Source organism: Pholcus phalangioides, unplaced genomic scaffold, assembly GCF_987345545.1.
Source record: "Pholcus phalangioides strain wild (caught in Gottingen) unplaced genomic scaffold, Ppha-v1.0 ptg000003l_1, whole genome shotgun sequence".
Taxonomy (NCBI): domain Eukaryota; kingdom Metazoa; phylum Arthropoda; class Arachnida; order Araneae; family Pholcidae; genus Pholcus; species Pholcus phalangioides.
Genome location: NW_028301596.1, coordinates 38,025,414 through 38,043,644, shown reverse-complemented (window position 1 = coordinate 38,043,644; position 18,231 = coordinate 38,025,414). Strand labels below are relative to the sequence as shown.

Here is an 18,231-nt window from a genome sequence, read left to right as displayed (position 1 = left end):
GCAAGGAACCAGGTCAGTGATTTGAGGAAAGAGTGGTCAAGAAAATTATAGAGTTTGAGAAGGGCGGCAAATTTTATGTAGTCCTCAAGCAGCGAAGCCATAAATCCAACTCGCGTGGAGAGCGAGGGACCAAGTCAGTGAGTGACTAAGCGAGTGACTTAGAGAGTCCAGGACCAGGTCGATGAGTGACCGAAAGAGGAATCTAGAGAGTTTGAAAGCACTTACGTGATCAAAACAGCGACCTACAGAGTTTGCATGCATATGAGTGGTCAAAAAGGGTGCCGGGGGAGGGGACACACACATAAGAATTCTCTCGAATTATGCAATGCGTCACTCAAGTGATCATTGAATATGCCATGGGCTACTTAAATCATGGGAAAATGCACCGTGGGTCGCTTGAGAGATCTGTAAGTATGCCGCCAGTCACCGAATTATTACTTGAGTGATCTGGAAATGTGCCACAGACCGTCAAACCGAAAGATACCCAGGCCACATCGCCATATGGCAATATCGGCTCATTGTCCACACGGACGGGATACCTCTGGCAATTTATTCATAAAAAAACATACATCACAAAATATACATTACAATCATGACTATAAAATCCTAAATGACATATTGAAATCAATAATAAATCAGATAGATGTTTTATAAAATATAACGTACGACGTTATCGCGGAAGCCACTGCGAATCAATATTTCGGTCGTTAACCAGAGCCCAAAAACCCTGGCTGTAAGGGATTTTATGCACCTTATCTCAGAAACCCCTGCGACATAAGTTTGGGTCACGACCCTGAATTATTTTGCTACTGTAACTTTATTCTAATAAACTTAGGTTTGAAGTCGCAGGTGACATAAAGACAACTTCGAAGGTTTAACCCCTTCACGATCACGGACGTAATATTCCGTCCAAATCCCAGTAGAATTAGTGAACTACATTAAAAACGGGGAAAAAAATATATAGTATTTACCCATACCAACCGCTGTTAATGGGTAAATAAAATCGAAACTACAAAAGAAATTTATAAAAAAAAAAACCCAACAAACTTACCAGCCAAAGAGAGGTTGTCAAACGCTTGACGAGCCGCGCGGTCCATAAGCGCCTCCGGTAGGATTGTAGCGGCCTTGGCGTCCATGACAAGTACGGTCGGGGCTAGTTTGTTACCCTGGGCGAGCTCGAAAGAGAGCTTTCCACAAATAGAGGCCAGAAGTTCAACTGCATCTGGAGATAGCGTTGGAGAAGCTGAGGCTACGATGGACAAATGTTCTGCAATAGAATTGGTGAAGCTCCCTTCAGACATCGTCGATCTGGCTATAGCTGCATCCAAATTGCTTACGGTTCTCGTAGTGCTACACGGTGGAATTTTAAAATCACGAATGCACTGATTAAGGAACTAGTAGAATCTCAAATGAGAATGGAAAAAGGTTTCGTGTTGACAGCCTTTTTAAAAACTAATTTTCTCTGTCTATGTCTTAAAAGTTTATCGCCAATAGGTCGTCTAAGCCATTGTTCCTATATCTGGGAACATATGGCTTCCCCTTGTGGTACTGCGATACTTTAAAAAGGGGGGGGGGTTCCCAGGGTCGCAATTAAATGCTTGGTCACCCGGGGCAGGTGCGCATTTCGGCACCCCCCCCTTGTAATGTTGGTTGAAGGTAAGGTTTGAGATTGAAATTTTCACCTCCTCTGGTCCAGCGCCCGGGACACGAGACCCGCCTGCTCCACCCTAGTTGCAACCCTGGGGGCGCCACGGGTAATGAAATAGAAGGAGATCCATGACGCAGAGCCTCCTCTAGGGGTGTGTGACAGCTGCGGTTGCACTTTTGGGGGGGGGGGGGGCAGCACTAATAATAAATTATTGGTGGCTTTCACCAATTATGGAATTATTTCTCTCTCCCCCCATTATTCCCGAATTCCATTAATTTTGGAATGAAGGGGGGGGGGGGGTTCAAAACACTTTTTATTGCTCCGAAATTGTTGAGACGCACTTGGCTAATATTTTTGCAGTGGGGCCCTGCTTCTGCTGAAGGTGGCCCTGACATAGCAGGTGGCTAAAGGGGCCGCAGAGAACTGTGAAAAAAAAATCTCAGATAAGAAGAATATTACCTTTCAAGTGAAATATAGTGAGAGAAAGTGGGGCTACTTTCAGATTTTAGACGAAATGCTTAGAATAAGGTCATCTTAATGAATGGGCCCCACCCGGACTCTGATACATACCGCGTCCGGAAAATTCACCGCCATGCAATTCAACGATAGGAAAATTCACCGCTGGGAAAATTCACCGAGATCAGCTCAACATGAGTGAATGAATGATCTAGTGTGTGATGTAGGCGATTGAACGAGTGAATGAACTAGTGAATAAATGATCGCGAGCAAGTGAACACTTTTGGTGATAATTGGTGATGTCCCGTATTTTCCCGTATTTGAAATCCCAATTTCCCGTATTTCTTTCGAAGAAATATGGCCAGTCTAGCGTTGATGAAACAAAATGATGAGAATTCTTGCTCTGGCGATTTTTATCAAAATTCATGTTTACATTTGATACTTTCTATGATCAATGTTGGATCTTCCTCAATCTTGAAAATTTATACAATTCAGAAATTTTAATTTACCATGGTTTAGTTCGAAGCTTAAGTTATTTAATGCTTTGAATTATAAGAACTTAGTTTATTAAACTTTATTTTTTAATTTTAATTTCCTCCATCTTTTTTCATTCAATTAATTACGCACATCTGTTTACAGTTCCTATCTTTATTAATTTTGTTTGCAGTCTTCCCGCACATTCCCGCATGTACCGATTCGTTGGGGGGGGGGGGGGGGTGTGGGCGCGGGAAGGGGGTATGGTGTAGTAGTAGTAGGTAGGGCCTCCAAAAAATGGCTCGGGGATCCATGATGTTCTTAAGTCAGCCACCTCGTTGGGCAATTTGCCTGTTGTGGCGTTGTATTTGTATTTGTATTTTTTATGAATTTTTCAGATGAGATTTTTATTTCCAAAATTTTCCGGCTTAATCTTTCTACTATTTCGGTTACTATAAATTAACTACAGAAGGGGCCCGTTGAAAGTATGACTGAGGGGCGCGCAAAAGATCCCAGCCTAGGGGCCCCGCTACAGGATGTGGGGGTCATGCTTATAGGGTCGGTCGCAAAGAATTTATTAAAGATACAATGAGTTCTTAGCCTTCAAATAGCATTGAAATTAACAAAAATTGATTATAATAACACATAAAGATATTTTCTTCCGAAATTTCAATTAAAAATTTTTTTTTTGAATTAAAAAAAAAAATTTCCATCGTCGAGGGGGGCACTAGCTCCCTTCCCCCCCCCCCTTCGTGTACGTCTCTGATCCCACCAATATGCGTTAGGATTCAGAGGGACAAAGCTGATGACGGAATTTTGCTGACAAGGCGGGGGGGAGAGTTCATTTTCAGTGTCCGAAAGAGGAACAACACTTTTAAATGTTTGAAACTCATCATTCTCATTATTTTTGAGCCCCTTTGAACAACTAAATTTAGCATAAATTTACATTTTCCTTAGTTGTTTCATCAAATTATTTTTCTCTTTTAAAAACAGCTGCGTTTCGTCTGCAAATTAAATTGGATATTTGCTTCCTATGGCAATCACCTTTAAGTCACTTTATTGGGATGTCTTTTTCGAGATTTCTAAGCCTGACAATAAACTTTAGTTTATTTTTCTCTGATTTGTCAGCCACCGAGGCTAATTTCGAAATGCCCCAATTATTTTGAGAGCTGCCGGCTTTAAGTCACTCAGAAGAGTGCAATTATCTTTGCCCCGAAATTACGATCGGCAGGAAATAAAATAACTTACCGCGGTACTCAAGAGTCGTAGGTTGGCTACTGTTATTTCAAACAAGTCCCTTGCCCTTGCTGATCTCCTGTTTGAGCGTCTGCTCTGTTCGAGTCACGGAGAGAGAATTGGATTCATTCTCATCATTTTTAAAATGGGAAACCAAGGCATTGTTGATTTTCATTGTCTCTTCCTTTCTGTTGAAGTACATAGTTCTTGTGCTTTTGAATTGCAATTTGAATCTTACTGTTTCAAAATCACTATTTCTGTAGTATCTACAAATTCAAACTTACTATATTTCTGTATCTAAAAAACTTACTGTCTCTGAATCTATACAAGCTTTTTCTCAATCCAAATACTTGTTTAAGAATCCATATACTTACTATTTGTAAATGTGCACAAACTTACTGATTCTGAATCTCAATCACACATCTTAAGAATCCAAAAAAAATAATTCTCAATCGCCCATTTCTTTCATACACACAAATTTTTTTCTGAATTTATATTAACCGCTTACGAATGGTCGAATTATTTGATTAATGATATTATTAACTGTTTCAGTGTGAACGGGCTCCAAGGAAAGATTGTGAGACTCGTTGCCTTTGTAGTTCAATGATCTCGGGCGTTCACCCGGGAAGTGAAAGGACGTGGGTTCGATTCCACTTCAAAGGCCGTTGAATTTTATCTCTTTCCAAAAAAAAAAATTCATCTTCGCAACCTTAGAGGAGAAATATATAGCCTATATTTCTTCTCGATGTTCGCAACAGCCAGCTGTTAAAAACCGTCGCATGGTGGAGAAGAGTGACCGTCATCCTTTCATAAGTCGCCATCTGGTGGCAGCGTCAGCAGTTGTGAGCTTGGCCTGAGTCAGGTCCGGCCGTCCATGTACGGTCCCTTTCAGTGCACACGAGCTCTAAGGAAAGAGTGAGAGACTCGTTGCCTTTGTGGTCTAGGGCGTTCACCCGGAAAGTGGAAGGACGTGGGCTCGGTTCCCCGCAAAGGCAGCTGAATTTCATCTCTTTCCAAAATAATTCATCTTCGCAACAGTCAGCTGTTAAAAAAAAATAATACCTTCATATATTACAGTCGAATCCCGTTTTAACGAATACCGTTATAGCGAAAATCTCGTTTTAACGAACACTTTTCTAATCCTTCAAATAAGTTTACAAAGGAACAATACTAGGTAACCTGCAATTAATTTGTAACGAAATTTCGTTATAACGAAGTGATTCTTCCAGTCTCTTGGCGTTCGTTATAAAGGGATTCAACTGTATTAACTCTGACATTCAATGCAACATTTTGGACATATAATGAGAGAGAGAGAGAGATTCATTTTTTAAAACTGACAATATTTTTTGGATTGTATCACACACAATACCACACCACAACAATATTTTTAGAATAATACAAAACCGCTGATTGGACCATTGTCTCGAAGTTTATTGAACAAATCATGATCTTCTAAAGCGACCGCGAGAAAATATTTCAAGGAATATTGAAAGCTTCCATTTTTTTCCCACATATTGATGACTTACTGGGAATAAAAGAAGCCAAGCACATATCATAGAAATCAAAGTGAAAAAAAAAATGGCAACAGAACATTTTCTCGATTTTGCTGTTCAGTCGAGAAGAAAATAGACGTCACCTCTCACGGAGAAGGTAACAAAAGATCTAAGAAACATTCAGACGTTTGAATCCACGTACGAGCTGTTTATGAACACGCTAGTTCTGAGTCTATAATTAATGTTTCTGAATCCACATACGAGCTGTTTCTGAATCCCCGTACGAGCTGTCTGAACACGCTAGTTCTGAATCTATACATAATGTTTCTGAATCTATACATAATGTTTCTGAATCTATACATAATGTTTCTGAATCTATACATAATGTTTCTGAATCTATACATAATGTTTCTGAATCTATACATAATGTTTCTGAATCTATACATAATGTTTCTGAATCTATACATAATGTTTCTGAATCCACGTACGAGCTGTTTCTGAACACGCTAGTTCTGAATCTATACATAATGTTTCTGAATCCACGTACGAGCTGTTTCTGAATCCACATACACTATGTTTCTGAATCCACATACACGATGTTTCCGAATCCACATACACTATGTTTCTGAATCCACATACACGATGTTTCCGAATCCACATCCACGATGTTTCTACATCCATGCTTACTGTTCCTGAATCCATACTTTATGTTTCTGAATCCATACTTTATGTTTCTGAATCCATACTTTATGTTTCTGAATCCATACTTTATGTTTCTGAATTCGCACAATTACTTTTCCATAAATCCGCATATGTATAATTAGAGTTTCTAAATATATACTTACCTTTTCTCTATATACAAACTTACTGTTTCCGAATCTATACTAATTAAACTTTCTCTGAATCCAAAAAATCTGTCTCCGAATCCATACAAGCTTTTTTTTTTTCTGAATCCACATACATACTGCTTCAGAAAACCACACACTTACTATTTTTAAATGTATACTTACTGATTATGGATACAACTCACACGCACACCTCAAGAATTCACACAGAAGCATTTCTCACTCATACATTGTCCATACACACAAATTGTTTCCTGAATTCATACAAACAGTTTAAGAATCATCGAATTACTGGATTATCGTAATCAACAACTCTGACGTTCAATGCCACGGATTGAATTAGGATTTGAATAATTTTTTCCCTTTTTTTTCGATGCCAATTTTCAATTTCATTCCAATTCATATTCCAATATTCCAATTTCTTGGATTGGATCTACGTGTAAGTATAGATTGTAATAGTGGTCATTCAAGTATTACGTCAGCATCGATGGGGGGAGGAGGGTTTCCGATTTGCTGACTTTTGATGAGAAGGGGAAGGGGGTTTGGATGATGCTTACGGCATCAGCCACCCTTTATGAAAATATGAAATATTCTTAATGGCATCTTGCTCGGCACGTCAAATACGAGAAAAATCTTTCGCTAGTTTCTGGGCACCTGAACTAACATTCTCCCTAATGATAAATCCCTTGCAGGGCCACTTCAGCGATCTCTGAATGTTTCATTGATCCTTCCAGTGCTCTGGAAATGTTTCCGGGCCGCTTAAGTGCTCTAGAACTGTGCAGCGCATCACTCAAGTGATCAGTAATTATGCCAGGAATCACTTTCAAGTAATCTGGGAATGTTCCGCGGGTAACTTGAGTGATGTAGAACCGCACTGGGGGGGGGGGGGGAGGTGCTTAAGTGCTCTAAAATTGTGCCACATGTCACTCAACGGATCTCTAAATGTGCCACGGATCATTTAAGTGTTCTGGAACTGCGTCGCGGGTTACTTAAGTGATCTTTGAGTGTGCCACTGGCCTACTTCAGTGATCTGAAAATGTGCCACGGGCCACTTAAGTGCTCTGGAATTGTGCACAGGTCATTTAAGCGATCTGTAAAAATGTGCCGCTTAGTTCATTTTTAAAAAATTTGGGTTGAGGGGCAAGCCCTATCATATAACCTGCAGGGCCATATTTGGTCCGCGGGTCAAGGGTTTTACCATATATGGCTTAAAGGGTGGGTCGCAATGAATTTTTTAAAGAGAAATTTTGAGTTCTTACTTTTCTAATAGCATTGAAATTAACAGAAATCGACTATAATTACATATAAAGGTATTTTCTTTCGAAATTTTAATTTTTTTAAATGTTTTTTACATTAAAAGTTTCTTTCTATGCCTCCCCCTCCCGCGTACGTTTCTGATCCCACCCCGTTTTGACGCGATTTTTTTATCTTTTTTATACAGTCGAATCCCGTTTTAACGAATACCGTTATAGTGAAAATCTCGTTTTAATGAACACTTTTCTAATCAACCAGATAATTTACATAGGAACAATTCAAAAACCTGGAATTTCTTTATAACGAAGTGATTTCACCGGTCTCTTTGAGTTCGTTATAACGGTATTCGACTGCATTTTATCTTTCAGAAGAAGAAGCAGCAGCATCTCTTTTCATGCAACATCTCTTACATCTTAGAACTTGCATCGGAGTTCGATTGGTAACGACAGCTGTGCGGGGTTTTTCTTCTTTTCTGTAAGTTGGCACAGATGCTATTGCGACCATCCTTCTCTCATATCATCTATTTTATACTTGTTTATTTTATTTATTTACTTATTTCTTCGAAGATCTTCACTTTATTCTAAGATAGAGGTTTCAACCTTTTCCCAGTCGCGAGCACTGCCGGTACCCACCATCAAAAGAAGAGCACCCCTTACGACAAGTTTAACATACGAATGCATGAAATCAAGATGATTTCAATCCTTCAGTGCAATTTTTACAAGGTGTTTTAATTGGAACGTTGAACAAGTACTCGCGAGCACGACATTGGACACGAGCATCGAGCACTCTGGGTACGTCATGGAGCACCATGATGCTCGCGAGCAACGAGTTGAATATGTCTGTTCTAAGGTCTAAGCTAGGCATGGACAAGACCCCACGAGGAGAAGAGGAAGAAGAGACGGGCGTATAAAGATCGTGTATGAGCGGGATGTTTTACAGTAGCTTTGACCATGGTCCCCACAAGGGTTGGGCTGACGGGGCTCCATCCCAGAGGCCCGGAACGATTCTCGCCATTTTTTGTTTTTTCATGCTATAAATTCACTGCAGAAGGGCTCGTGAAAAGTCTGATCCGTGCGCCCGCCAACGGTTCCAGCCTAGAGGCATTGTTCCTAGATGTGGAAATCCTCTGCCTCCGTCACTGAACTCAAGCGTCAACTCAATATGCAACCGCTTTTTACCCGTAGACATACCTCTCAATTAACTTTCCTTTTCAAAATCCTTTATGGCCATTTTCATATCCACACTTCGAATTTTCTAACTCCAGATTCATACTCTTCAAAAAGAATTAACCATTCACAAAAATTGAAACCCATCTTTGCATATAAACAGATTGTTTCAAATTTAGTTTCTTTCCTCGAACAATAACCGACTGGAACAACCTCCCGTCAAACATTATTGATTGTACAAGCAGTTTCTAATTTCCTTTGCAACATCAATCGTCTCTGTCAAACTTCGCCACCGCATTCTCTTGTATAGGCCTCGGCCAACCAATATTGAATAAATAAATAAATTCAGGTCACCCTGGTTATAACCATTTAGATTACTGCACTGTAACCTAATATGCAAAAATGTCTGGAAAAAATCACACATTCAAAGCTCAAGCTCAGATTTTATTTCAAGAATACAAATTGGTACAAAAAAAAAATTCCACCGTTCCCTGTCAGAGAGAATACTGATAATAGTAATTATAAAAAAAAAGTTCAAAATATGTATTCTTTACATTTCATACAGGAGGAAAAAATATGATTTTCTATAGAATTTCAGGTATTTTCTCCAAGATCTACTCTACTCAGCTTCTGTCATAACTATATGACAAAACTGACATTATTTCAGCATGTTATCGGGTAAGCAATTCATCTTGACAAACACGGATAAATAATGGCAGCATCTTAGTGGAGGATCAATCTAAGCTCTAATACCGAAGAAAAAAATCATTATCTCACACTCATTTGTATTGAATTAAATGCAAAAGCAGTGCTGTGTGAATACTTCAATACTGTTAGTCGTTAATGTGTTATAGGATATACTCAGTCGATTATCTAATTACTAGTATTTTTTTTTAAATCCGCACAACAGCTATCTCTACATTATGCACACATGCTGTTAGTAAATATTAGTGTTATAATATGGGAATTATTCAAACAGAAACAGTGCTTATAAGATTGTCAAAACTACCGTAATAACCGCAAACTATAAGATTAGTTTCAAACAAAGGTGGCAGCTATACAAATTTTCATTAATGAAGAGAAATCGATTGCGTTACATTATGGATATTAATTAATTATAAATAATACATACTAAAGCATACTGAATTATTTGGCTGTGTTAGAATTGAAATTATCTGCATTTGATCATAAATTTAACTTATGCATTATTTAATTGATAAATAATTCGAAAGACAAAATTTTAAGAAAATTATCAAAAAATTTAAAAAATTTAAATTATTTCAACTTTTTCTTCAACATTATAATGTTAAATTGAAACCGAAGTAAATACTTCTTTCAACTGACATCTATTGGATCACCTGTTAACTGCGGATAGTTAATTTAGAAGTTATGAATATATATATTTATAAAATTGCTCAGATAAAAGAAAAAAAAATACTATGAAAAAAAATTTGTGAAAATAATTCAAAATTTTAATTGATTCTAACTATTTAGTTTTAATTTGTGAACTGGTTAAAAATAATTATTTGTAAATAATTAAGTTTTTGATGTCTTTACACCGTGAAAGTTTCATTTCTCGATCTCCAATTAAATTTTCACAAGTGTTATTTTGTGTAGCTGCCATCTTTAGCCAGAGAAAATATTTTCCGATTAATACAGTCCATGAAAACTTAATAAATTAGTTCATTCCCCACGAGAAGAAACTTGGCCACGCCTCTTCACGGGGGATAAAAAAGGATAACAAAATCTTCTCTAGGGTTGCACACGTGCGCTTTCCTCAATTATTGCCAATTTTCGTTTTCAGCGCAAACATCAAATAGCGAAAACACCACTATGGTCACCAAACTTTCAAACTAAAAATTCGCTTCGTTATTTTTTCTCTTAATTAGGTATGAGTGGTGTAGTAATCGTTATATATCGCTTGGCATAGGCCTGACCAAGTTTCTTCTCGTGGCGTACGGACACATCTACATTTTCTAGATAATACAGCAAATCAAAAAAAGAAAGCAAAACTACGAGCATCAATACCAAAAACAATTAGTACTTGGATATTATAGGAGTTCAGTTACAGGCGAGGGGAAAAAACCAAGTGCGTATCATTTCGTCTAAAAGACCGAAATCGACTAAATCGATTGTTGTTATCCTGGATCGATCCCATTTGGCTAATTGACGATCGTGACCAGCAAGTGAATGTTAGAAATATCGACCATTTTACATATTAATATTGTGCCATAAAATATTTCTGTATTAAAATAAAGAATTGAGGAAGTTTTAAAAAATATATAATAAATTAATTGAATTTAATATAAATCTGATAAAAACTCATGAGTTAGTGATTCATTAATTTAAATATTTTTTGTTTAAAATGTATTTAATTGAAAAGTAGATAACTATTTTTAAACATTTTGAAAATGTCAAAGAAGTTTAATTTTTTTTATGAATTTTAAATTGTGGAATTAAGAGATAAAAGAATCAATTCCAATTTATTAAAAATTTATAAATAAAAGAATCAAAATTCCAATTAATTGAAAATTGAGGATTAAAAGAATTTATGCAAGTGAATTTAAATTTTTGAAAGATTAATTGAAAAAAAAAATTATTGGAAAATAGAATCAAAAGTCGTACATTGTATTCAGATTAAAAATTGAAGAATATGAAATAAAATTAAAAATTGAGGAATTTGAAAATATAAGTTGATAAATTTAAAATTGAGGAATTTGAAAATATAAGTTGATAAATTTAAAATTGAGGAATTTGAAAATATAAGTTGATAAATTTAAAATTGAGGAATTTGAAAATATAAGTTGATAAATTCAAAAGTAATTCAAAATTTTGAAACGATTTTAAGGAATAAATAACAATCATTTTTTTTATAGTTTAAAAAACTTTTTAAAGAAATTTTGTCATATAATTGTACTGAGAGATATTAATCAGTGTCTTATTTTAATTGTTTCAGAGTCCGTATTTGAATATTGAAACACTCGCTGGTCAAGAGAGTAAAACCCTCGATCAAATCGACCAAAAAATAACTCTCACCACCAGTTCCAAAGGAACACGGTGCCCCAAAAAAAAAATAACTTAAATGCAACGAGATAACACGAGGTTGTTACCATCATCATATCTCATACAACAAATACATTTTGAGGAATCTCGGTACAGGCAAGAACTGTACCCTTTTCAGCACTACGGGACCAACGCCGAAGATGTTCCTGATGAAAAGTCTCATGATGTGCTTCAGAGGTAACGGCGTAACCGCGTGTTCCAGCAGCAATTTCCTCTGGTCGTCGCTGAGTAAGAGCGACCTCTTGATGGAACTGCAGCTGAATGCCTCGGCGGCGTCTAGGATCACCTCGAGGACTTCTTCGTGGACGTCTGGTTGCAACCGGTGGACGGATTTCAGGATGCCCAGAGGATGGTGTATTTGAGATTTGACGACGACTTTAGCCCCATAACACAGGAGTAACCGAATCACGTCCACTGTCGGTCGATCGCACGAATTGAAGTATTCTCCGATCGGTGGTTTAATCAGGGGACCGTTTTCTGATACTGATACTGCGTTGGGATCGGCTCCGGATTCCAGAAGCATTTTGATTATGTCGACCTGGAAGTATAGTAATTAATCCTTGAATTTGTTTTCTAAAATAACACTGATACTGAAATTTAAAAAAAAAAGAGATAAGAATGCCCATTAGAAAAGCAACTGAAAAAAGTAAAATAAAACTGAAATTTAGAGCAAATCGAAACCAAAATTGCGCTATTTAGTAGATAGATGACAGCAACGAAAATTAGACTATACTATTGCCATCTATTGGCAAAAATATTAACTTTCAATGAATCGAAACTAGGATTAGCAAATTCAGCCGGCAGATGGCAGTAAATGTTCAGATTGTGTCGACCTGGAAGTAATGATTGAACATTTTTAATTTATCTTCTAAAAATAACACCGACATTGAAATTTATAAAAAGAATGTCCATCAGAAAAAGGAACTAAAAATATAAATGAACTGAAATTCAGGGCAAACCGAAACCAAAATCATGCTTTTTAGTGGATAGATGGCAGCAGCAGTAAAAATGGCACAACACACTGTATCCATCTGTTGTCATCTATTGACTAAAATTTCAACTTGCAACGAATCGAAACTAGGATTACCAAATTCAGCCGACAGATGACAGTAAAATTTTTAATTTTTTAACATTTGGTGGACTTGAAAGGTTTCAAATGATTCAACTCACCTTGTTTTCGACTTTTTCAGACAATGCTATGTGGAGTGGGCAGCCTATGATTGGAGATCCGGCGTTGACATCAGCTCCAGAATTGATCAATAACTCGACCATATCCGGGTTCCCTCTGAGGATAGCGAAATCTAACGGACTCGGTTTCAAATAATCTCTCGAAAACTTGACGATGGCTCCTTTGCTGAGCAGCAGTTTCACAGTGTCCATGTTGCCGCTGAGAACCGCGTAGTGCAAAACAGTCCTGTTGTCATGCCTCTCCGGAGTCATGGCGTTGACGTCGGCACCATACGTTATCAACATCTTCGCTGCCAGTAGTCCCTGAGGATGCCTGCAGGCTTTCATCAATGGAGTCAGGCCTGTGCGGTCCCTGGCGTTCGGATTCCCACCGTACCTCAGTAGTAATTCCAGGAACCTCGTGTTGAGAGGACTGATCAAGTTGATCTCAGCGCCAAGGAAATACCTAGCGTTGGGATTCGCCCCGTTCTTCAGCAACAGTTCGGCGGATTCATAGTGACCGTTCTTGATGGCCAGTCGGAGCGGCTCGTCGGCCAGAGTGGCCCTCGGCGGGTTGCCCAACCGGTCGATCTTGTCGTCCCTGAGATCGGTGAAGCATACTCTGGCCTTGTGTTCGAGTAAAAGCTCGATCAGGTTGTCGTAACCTCGTTCGGCGCAAAGATGCAAGGCAGTGTAGCCGATGTCGTCCATGGCGTCGGGATCGCATCCGCGAACCAGGAGGAGATTCAGAGCCTCGGTGTACTGCTGGAATGCAGCGTAATGGATCGGCCTCAAACCTTGGGTCACTGGTTCGTTAGCCTTTGCCCCGCAAGCAAGCAATATACGGATGTCATCCAACGGCGCACAGCGGATGATGCTATCGGCCAGTTCCCTCTGGAGAGTTTGGAGGCATGGGATGGACGGCATGTCTCAGGCCTTATTATGGAGCCTATAATAAATATAATCAAATTGTCAGTAGGAGTTGATTTCAGCATTACAGGATATCCTATAGAATTTTCTTCATCATCAATGTCAAACAACATCAATCAAGCTCAAGCTCACCGACCCATGTTGCTATGAGCGGTGATAGACTTCGTGAGCTGGAGGGGGGGGGGGGCCCACAATGATTATGATGATGATGATGTATTTATATGCAGATATATTAAATATGCTGGCTCCATCTTTGATAAATTGTTCCTTGACCCCCCTCCCCCGTATCTCATCCCATACATGCTTCTCTCACTCTAAATCTAGGACAGTATTAATCAATTCTCTTTCACCCTTGCGTAACCCTTGAAATAATTTTCATATCCTGGAGAACTCCTTAAACAGTCTCTGTGCTCGTTAATAGTGGATATCTAAATATGGTTAATGGAGTCTCAAGATGTTGCTGAGGGGCGGGGGTGGGGGGTTCCGTCGGTAGACACACATATGGAGACCACAAGTGGTTGCTAAGGGGGTCTGTCCGTAATATATACACATGTGGAACCCGCAAGCAGTTGCCAATTTAGGTCCATCCATAAACACGTGTAGAATCTACAAGAAGTTGCTGTGGGGGACGGGGGGTTTCCGCCCATGGAAACACGTGGAGATTGGTAAGAGGATCCAAGCTGGATACACCGGGAGGATGCCCATTCGTGAACACGCTGGAGTTCGTGTACAGTGGGATGTGTGTTTCAGAGCAAAGCAGAACATTTTGCGAGTAACTATTTTAGCTTTACTCGGGGTGGGGGGAACTTCATTGAAATCATTTCTCAAGGAGAAGAGAATCAATGTTCCTATATAGGAATCCTTGAAATAATATCGATATTGCATTCGACAGCTGCTCGCATCGGTTCATTACTATTTTTCGTGCAGTTTATAAAGGAAACTTAGGGTCCACAGTGGAGCACCGGTTGAATAGATTTTTAAATCCCATAAATCAATGTTTCTCAAAGTGTGCATCGTGGCGAGCTGAAGATATTGATTTTTTTTGTCTCTTTATGCTTTGAAGTGGTTCTTTTATAAATGGAAATATCCAATAAACTGTTCTGGGGAGCCACACATGAATCAACAAGGAAGCCCTTGGTGACAAAAGTGTGAGAACCATTGCCTTAAATTTATCGGCCAACTTTTAAAAAAGATGAACATGATGAAAGCCCGAAAAGTAATTTTTTTCGTCTCTCGAATCCGTTTCTTTGCATTATTATTATTATAACCCTTCTATTTTCTGGCTTCATTCCACGCTTGGGGAGGGCTTCGACAGTTATTTTAGTGCATTGCACGCGCAACGTCACTGCAGTCGGGATTGTTGTGCAGCTTCCTCGCTTGATGATTGCATACCGCGTAGAGATTACCGTCCCTCAACCCTTTTTTCTTTTCTTTTTTAAATTCAACGTAGTGCGCAAAACATTTTATAATGATTTACAGAGTTTATTGTTGTTGTTGTTGGTGCTGTCGTGTAGGTCAAGTGAAGTCGTCTACCTGCGCATGCGTAGCAAAAAATTAGTTGCGCGTTGTTTTGCATAGTCGTAAAAACCGAAAGATGGTGTGCAGGATAGTAATAACAGTCGAATACCGTTATAGCGAAATTTTCGTTTTAACGAACACTTTTCTAATCCCCCAAATAAGTTTATATAGGAAAAATGCAGAGACCTGGAATTCCTTTATAAAGAAATTTCGTTATAACGAAGTGATTTCTCCGGTCTCTTGGAGTTCGTTATAACGGGATATGACTGCATATATCCAGAATAAAATATCTATACAATTGAAGACGGGGATATGATTCTATAGAATAAATCCTATTGTTCATTCCTTCAGAATTTGCTTCCTATACTGATAAACTGATATGTTGGTAATTCCTGAAAGATGGGGGGTCCCTCTTAACCTTTTATAGGGCAAAAGACTAAGGCACAGATTTTAATCCCTTTTTGCCCTTTTCTATGTCAGTACGTATATAAGATCATGCTACTGTCGAAATTTCATGAATACGATTGATATTATGCAATTTAGGGGGGGGGGTTATTATACCACCGCCCGTTTAGCGCAACATGCTACATCGAGTGAGCGATGGGATAATAATTTCCCACTTTGCATCTATAAGGAAAAATCAAGTGAATGAAACAAAATTTTACTTAAAATCAAAGTGATATATGAAATTATCTTATTCTTTGGTATAAAACATGAAAAAACGAATGCCCGGAGTGGGAGACAGTTGGACCCAGGACCCCGAATCAAATAAATGCCCCAAATTACTAAAGGGTTTTTATCGATACGCAATATATACGAGACTTTTCGTATAAATTGAAGTAAAATGTCGTGAAATAATGTCAAATTTATCAAATCGGCAATATAACTGGCATCAGCTTTCTTAACACTAACCGGCACTTCAACAAACAGTTACCAAGTCTTTTGGCCAAATAGAGGCCAGGATCGATAGCTATGGCCAAATGAAATGGACTAGTTTCCTGTCGTGACGTCGTCCACCCAGTTCCTATGGGTCTTTGAGCCAACTAGAGACAGAGATGGTTGGTGATGGCCAGAGGAAATGAGCTTTATTCTTGTTGCGACGTCATCAAACGAATGCCCTTAGACCTTTTTTGCCAACTAGAGGCAAGTACGAACAGTGATTACCAGATGAAATGAACTGGATTGCTGTCGTGACGGGGAGTAACAAATCCTGATTAGCCTTTGGACAACCAGTATGATAAGAATTATTGGTAATTGCTGGACATTAGCCGGGTTATTGATAAAGTTCTAGTCTTTGAAGCCAACCAAGCTTCTGGATCATCAGCCATGTCCAGTAAGGCAATAGCCATGAAGTCGACTAAAAGCATTGAACCTTGACAATATAATCCATTCCATCAAGTCGCAACCAGAGAGATTATTGTATTAAAAAATTGTACTTACCTCAAAATATTGGCTCGTTCAGTATTAGAAGATATATATCCCAATTAGAGAGTAGTAACAATTGACTATCTCTTATGAATGAGTACTACTATCTATGTATACACTGTTGTCGTAAATTATCTCAAGTCAAGTATTCAATGCATGCACATCAGTCGAATATCCAAAAATGATCTAACAAATACGTATCCACAGTCTTTTTGATTCTTCAGATGCGGGGTTTTTTTGGCTGCAAACAGGAGCACGTGATGGAAATCTTCATTATTTTTCTTTTCTTTTTTTACTGTTGTTGTTGTTGTTTCCTTCCAACACTAAGATTGAGAATCTGTGGCTTCTCTTACAGCTGATCTCTAGAAAGTCTCGCGCAGTCTCTTCGTCGTTTGTGTACGTTTGTATAGTCTCTCTCATGTGACGTCAAACTTTTTTTTTTTCTTCTATGGGAGCAATGGAGGATTTCTTGTTCAAGAACCTATTGCGTTGGAAAAGAAGCGAAAATCACATGACTGAACGTCTTCTTTTGCATCTTTTCCTTTACGCCGAAATTTCAAAAAACTCTTGCACAAGACCCTCAAAATCTCTACTCCGAGAAACGAGCCAATTTGGCATCAGATCAACATCGAGTAATAATAATAATGATAACAACAATGAAAACCGCCCTGCCCTTTCCTTTAATTAATTGGTGGATATAAATCACGTGTGCAGTATTGACCAGTCATTATGTTTTTCAGGTGTAGATTGTCTAGGTACAAATACAAATTAATTTGACATATTTCTAATCAATCTGGCGAATCTATATAACTTGGTGAAATTTTTGCTCTGAGTTCAACTGAGGGTGGGGGGGGGGGGGGGGAACAACTTTCAAGGATTGAGATTATTTCATAAGTTATAAATTATATTATGATAATTATATACGACTCGCAATCAATCATGATCATATATAATTGTAAAGATACTTCATAATGTATATTAGAAATGTGTCAAGTTTCATTTCTTTGAAGGATGTTCATGTTTAGGTATAATGAAAAATAACGTTGTTCCTCAGCATTTGTCATGCAGTGTAAAAATAGGGACCGAGGAGTCTGCTAATATAAGTAATCATGCAATGTAACGTCCGTTTCATAGCAGTTCCAATGGCGATGATTCCACATTTGAATATAAGTTAGTTTCGGTTTCACTTCAGGCATTTATTGTCAATTATAGATAACACTTTTGATTCATTGTGTATTTGAATAATATTTCTCCTTTTCATTTTATTCTATAAAAACAATTTTTGTTAATATTTTTACTGTAATCTATTATTTCAACAATATTCGAGAAAGCTGACTCCACTTGCAACAAATAAGGTTAATAACATATTATAACTAAGGTTAATAACATAACATAATATAACTAGGGTTAATAAGTTTTTTCTGCTGTCTTCCGTGACCCCCCAAGCCATGAGACATTCTTATACAATCTATACAATTGATTTTCTGTCTGTTTGTGTGTATGTTGTTCTCTATACAAATCCCCAATTTTCAATCGATCGTCACCAAATTTTGTAT

General features: G+C 38.1%; 1 protein-coding gene across 1 annotated transcript; it reads right to left on the bottom strand.

Moving 5' to 3' along the window:
* Positions 1-11,365: 11,365 nt before the first annotated feature.
* LOC149088501 (uncharacterized) lies at positions 11,366-17,157 on the bottom strand. The gene is made up of 3 exons (XM_089247873.1): positions 16,691-17,157; positions 12,806-13,751; positions 11,366-12,173 (listed from the first exon to the last, which is right to left on the bottom strand). Exons 2-3 carry the CDS (start codon positions 13,727-13,729, stop codon positions 11,688-11,690), a joined length of 1,410 nt encoding a protein of 469 aa, XP_089103999.1. The 5' UTR covers positions 13,730-13,751; positions 16,691-17,157; the 3' UTR covers positions 11,366-11,687.
* Positions 17,158-18,231: the final 1,074 nt, after the last annotated feature.

Bases quoted from the DNA above. Each gene is read 5' to 3' on its own strand.
- LOC149088501 (XM_089247873.1), bottom strand. From the start codon at position 13,729: ATGCCGTCCATCCCATGCCTCCAAACTCTCCAGAGGGAACTGGCCGAT. The intron at 12,174-12,805 runs GTGAGTTGAATC...CTATACTTCCAG, and splicing joins CTGAAAAAGTCGAAAACAAG to GTCGACATAATCAAAATGCT.